Source organism: Adiantum capillus-veneris, chromosome 25 (assembly GCF_014529385.1).
Source record: "Adiantum capillus-veneris isolate H3 chromosome 25, ASM1452938v2, whole genome shotgun sequence".
Lineage (NCBI taxonomy): Eukaryota > Viridiplantae > Streptophyta > Polypodiopsida > Polypodiales > Pteridaceae > Adiantum > Adiantum capillus-veneris.
In genome coordinates this window covers 128,484,999-128,490,026 of record NC_140955.1, presented here as the reverse complement: position 1 = coordinate 128,490,026, position 5,028 = coordinate 128,484,999, and the positions used below count along the sequence as shown (strand labels likewise).

The following is a 5,028-nucleotide window of genomic DNA, read 5'->3' as shown; positions in this document are numbered from 1 at the left end:
GCCTAAGTCTATCCATGGGAATACGGGAATATGGACGATAGTGGACATGTTCAGTAAACAAGCTCATTTTATACCTGTCAAAAAGACTATCAAAGCCCATCAAATGGCAACCTCTTCATTTCACAAATTTTCAAGTACCATGGCTTGCCAATGTCCATATTGTCGGATAGAGATCCTAGAATGACCAGTAACTTCTGGAAGGGTCTCTTTGAGAATTTAGGGACAAGGCTAAACTTCTCTTCAGCCTATCATCCACAAACGGATGGCCAAAGTGAAATAGCTAACCTAACAATTCTCGATCTACTAAAAGCCTATGTAACGGAAGTAGATCAAAGATCCCAATGGGAGAAGTACTTACCCTTAGTGGAGTATGCTTACAATAACATTGTACATACTTCCACGGGAAAAGCACCTTTCGAGGTAATTGAGGGAAGATCAAAAAGTCCCTTGTTTCTTAAAGTACATGGGAAGATCTTCGCTGCAGATGAGTATAGCTGAGACCTATAAGAATATTTTCAAAAGATTAAGGATGGTATCTCTATCTCACAGCAGAGGCAAAAGGCTACTGCTGACAAGCACAGAAGAGCCCAAGCCTTTAAAGAAAATGATTGGATCTTATTAAAGTTTCCCAAGGCTCGATTAAGGCACACGAAAAGTACTATGCTAAACTAGCAAAAAGGTACTATGGTCCCTTCCAAATTCTTAGGCCAATCAATGAGATGGCCTATCAACTCAAGTTGCCCAATCATTGGCTCATACAAAATGCTTTCCATATGAGCCTATTAAAGCCTTACAAAGGAGAGCCACCTCAAGAACCAACTACTGAAGACCCACCGGAGATCGAGGACCAAGAGGAGGTGCTGCAGCCCGAGTCCATTCTCCGACATGAAGACAAGGTACTAAGAGGCGGTAAGACTATCTGACGATATCTTATTAAGTTTAAAAATTATCCTTTTGAAGATGCTAGATGGATACAAGGCATACAATAAAAGGATAACCTAAACCTTGTCAATGCTTACAATGCTTCCCAAGAGTAAGCAAATGTACAAAATGTTAAAAATGAACAAAGTTTTTGTCTTATAAGACTCTCTTTTTCTTTATTGTGTACAAAAATGAAGTAGTATGCATGCTTAGATCAAGTTTGCGGAGACGACGTCTTCCAAACACCAAGTAGAGCTTGCCACTCTACTATGGAATATTGATAGGACTAATGTGCAGACATGCTTGCGACAGCCTCAGGCTCTCAAGCACCAAATGGACTAGTCATCCATTGTGGAATGATGTCGTAGGGTAACATAGGGATCCTCTACCCGCTAAGAAAAGGACTCATGAATATGCTTTATCTTCTCTACACAATAGTTGAGGACAACTATGATTTCAAGAGAGAGGTAATGTCATAATAATCAATATCTATTTCTCCTAAATGATTTTCTCATGTTAAATTGATCATTTAATATGGGGAAGTGCCAAGGGAGAAAAAGCTAGAATATTGGTTAAGCTAGCAGACATGCCACAGTAGGGATCCAAAGAAGGGAAAATAGGGATCCAAAGAGGGGCCATCTGCAAAAGAGCCATGTGCAACAATGGGCTAAAACGACCCTAAGGTTCAGCCCATTAAGATTTCCAAAATGCTAAGGTTCCAAAATTCAAAGGTTGTGTCCAAAGGTCAACCATGGGGGAATTGGATGCTTTGTGTGTGTCAAGAAAAGTCTTTACAGATCCCTACTTAGGAGGGGGCAAGCCTTGCTTGTAGGGGATGAGAGAGAAAGCCACACACACACACACAAGCTCCCTTTACACAAAGGGAATGAGCGACACATGTCAGCTCCCTAGCCCAGATGCCCACAAGGTGTACCCAATTCCTATTGGATGGCCTTGGAGGTGGAACAATGAGAATTAGGCTAGAGTAAATCTAGTTTAATTAATTTAAAAACACTTAATAAAAGAACCAATGAGAATTAAGTCCTCTAGAAGACTATTGGACAGTCTCCCAAGGGGTCGAATGAGCATTCAACAGCCCAATGGCGTGCCTGATTCCTATAGGCCAGGAGGCAAAGGGGTCCAATGAGAGTTTAGTTGAATTATTAAATTACCTAAAGCTCTCACAAAAGGGGAAAGGGGGACACGTGCCAAAAGGCTATCACTTATGTTGCTTAATTGTCATTGGCTAGCCCTAGGGAGGTCCAATGAGAGGGTAGCATGAGCAAATAGCAAGAGGGGTCGACCAAGAGAGAGAGGGGGATGAATTTTGCAAGACATTAACACACACACACACTCACACAATCTCATGTGTGAAGTAAAGAAGACTCTCTATCCTTCTCAAGCTTTAATGGAAAGTTTATCACCTACTCCAAGCTTGTGAGAAGGGAGGCCTACACCAACAACTCTTGGCTTTGTGATGAAAATCCAACCAAGAGCCAAGCTTCAATGCATGCTCATCTCCTCTACCATGCTAATTACTAAGATAAGCTATGCTAATATGAGTGATTATGTGAGGAGATGTACATCTTTCTCGTAAGAATACTCCTTCTTCCTCTCAATCTACTCTCATACCCTGCTAGCTCTCACCATCTTTGAAGGTGTGTGAGGTCTTGGGTCTGAGACCCGGGATAATTGATGTTGTGTTTGCTAAGTGTTTTGCTTAGTGGATGAAGCTTTCATATTCATTGCACTAGCAAGTCTTCAAGGAACACAAAGAATTGTATTGTACAATGTCTCTCTTGATGGGAGAAACCATAATAGAAAGCCTTTTGGAGGGGGGACCGGCTCCATGCAAATCCGGTCCTCAACTGTTGTCAATAGCTTAATTTCTCTCTCTTTTGAAAGTATTGTTTATGCTATCTAACTAGGTGTTCTGATTTTTGTTTCTCTCTCCACCGAAGCACTCCTGTAATTCTCATTAGGAATCTATTATAATGGAATGCCCACTATGTTCATGTTAATTTCCGCTACACACAAGTTTTTAGGCCATTAAATGCTACAATCGTCATCACCTAGAAATTGATTTAACATTTTGTTAAGTCCGGTGTACGTCATTAACAGCCCGGTTAATTCTTTAAACGGGAGCTTAAACTCCTAATTAGCAGATGATCCAAGTGATGGTGCTGTTAACAACCCACCTTGGCTAAAGATTATGTTGTACTCAAATGTATTAATCGATTTATTGATGATTACAAAGATTGCCAGAGTCAGTTGCATCTGTTGTTCTCAATCTCTCTCTTTTACACCTCCCACAGCCACAGGCCCTGCGCTTTCCCGGCTCACATAGCGAACAGATATCCCCCGACATCTTTGGTGAACCCGATGCGAAACGAGCCGGGGTGGGAGATGCAAATGGAGATTCCATCGACGGAGATGAAGAAATTATTTGAAGAATTGATGATGCAAGTGATGCAAGGATCATTGCATGAAGTAGAAGCGGTGAAGACAAAGAAGCAGATAGAAGAAGATTTAAATGCATCATTGGATGCAGTATGCAATGAAAGACGAATGTTTGATGGTGACTATGATCCAAAAGGCTACCTAGAGTGTTACGAGCAAGAAATGAAGCGTGAAAGAGTGCCATAAGTTCATATGATTGCAGAGTTTGAACAGCTTGTGTGTGACGATATTAAGGAGCAAGTTCAAGTTATTGCAAGAACATATGCAGATAATTGGGATGATTTTGCAGAAGCAATTTTACAGGGGATCTCAGTGAATAAAGACATGGAGCTTCAAAAAATTGAAAGCAGACAAGACGAGGAGCCATTTTTCTTAATGCAAAAAGCATATCATACAGGTGATCAATATTCTATCCGAGCTAAGTTAGAATCTGTTATCGATGCATGTCTTCAGGAAGACGAGACACTATTGGATGCAGATGATGATTTCATAGTAGATACTGTTTATGCTCGATTGGGATTGTCTTCTTTATTCCAAAGAAGATATGACTCTATGGATGCTAAGCATGCAGTCATATCCTCTCAAAGTGACATAAATGAGGAAGCAAGTTTCTCAGAGCCAGTACATGGGTTGCATACAAGCATAGTTGCTAGCAGTGATCAAGAAACATGTCTGTCAGAGTCAATATGTGATGTGGATGCCCATTTGGAGTGCTCTTTGGGTGTAGAACATGAAGAGAATGCTTATGTAACATTACATGCAAAAGAAATTGTTTTGGATGATGCTATACAAGAGGGTTTCATGTCTATGGCTGCATTTCAAGACACTGGTGATGATGTAGATCTATTTGATGCTCAAACATATGTATTTGATGTGAACCAAGACAAAGATTATGATTATGGAGATGCATATTCAGAGGGGGTGATGGATGATGATCAGTCTATGACTGCTATAGGTTATAGGGTTTGCTATGATGATGCTATGGAAAAAGAAATTGATGCTATCTTTGTAATGCATGCTGAGACTTGTGCTATTGAAGTGGAAAGATATTTGAATGGGAGTGTGAAGCTGCCACAACAATTTGTGCCTATGTATGCAACAAGCCATGAGGTTTCCTGAGATAATACTCACAAACTAGGTGGTTCTTCCAAGGAGGAAGATATGGAGCTTATGGATCTGCTTGATGATGCGCTAGAGGAATTTCGGGTTCCTTATGACAAGAGTAGTGAAGAACATCCTGCAACATATGATGAAGAGCTTATGTTTCTTCTAGATGAGGCTCTAGAGGAGTTTGTGCCTACTAGAGAAGGCAGCCATTGAGCGTTTGTGGTATCAAATGAAGTGATGGCATTCAATGACTCACAAATGCAGATTGATATTTTGGAAACCATACTGATTGAGTTCATTTTTCCTCTGGTTTTTGCTATGATGGGAATTTGGGACTTTTTGTTCCTATGCCATGAGAAAGTTTGTGGAGATGCAATATACTTGAAATATGATCTTATACTACCTTATGACCCAGGAGGTTATCATGCCAACTATGATTGCTGTCAGTTACTTTATATGCCATATGATCCAGGCGGTTGTCATGAATATTTGTGGATTTGTGTTTATGCTCTATAGATTGGAAACTCTTGTATTATCCCT

General features: G+C 40.4%; 1 protein-coding gene across 1 annotated transcript; it reads left to right on the top strand.

Moving 5' to 3' along the window:
- The first annotated feature begins 3,705 nt into the window (after positions 1-3,705).
- On the top strand, positions 3,706-4,701 carry LOC147425635 (uncharacterized). Its single transcript, XM_086499414.1, has 2 exons — positions 3,706-4,344; positions 4,534-4,701. The coding sequence occupies exons 1-2, from the start codon at positions 3,706-3,708 to the stop codon at positions 4,699-4,701; spliced, it is 807 nt and encodes a 268-aa protein (XP_086355540.1).
- The last annotated feature ends 327 nt before the right edge of the window (positions 4,702-5,028 follow it).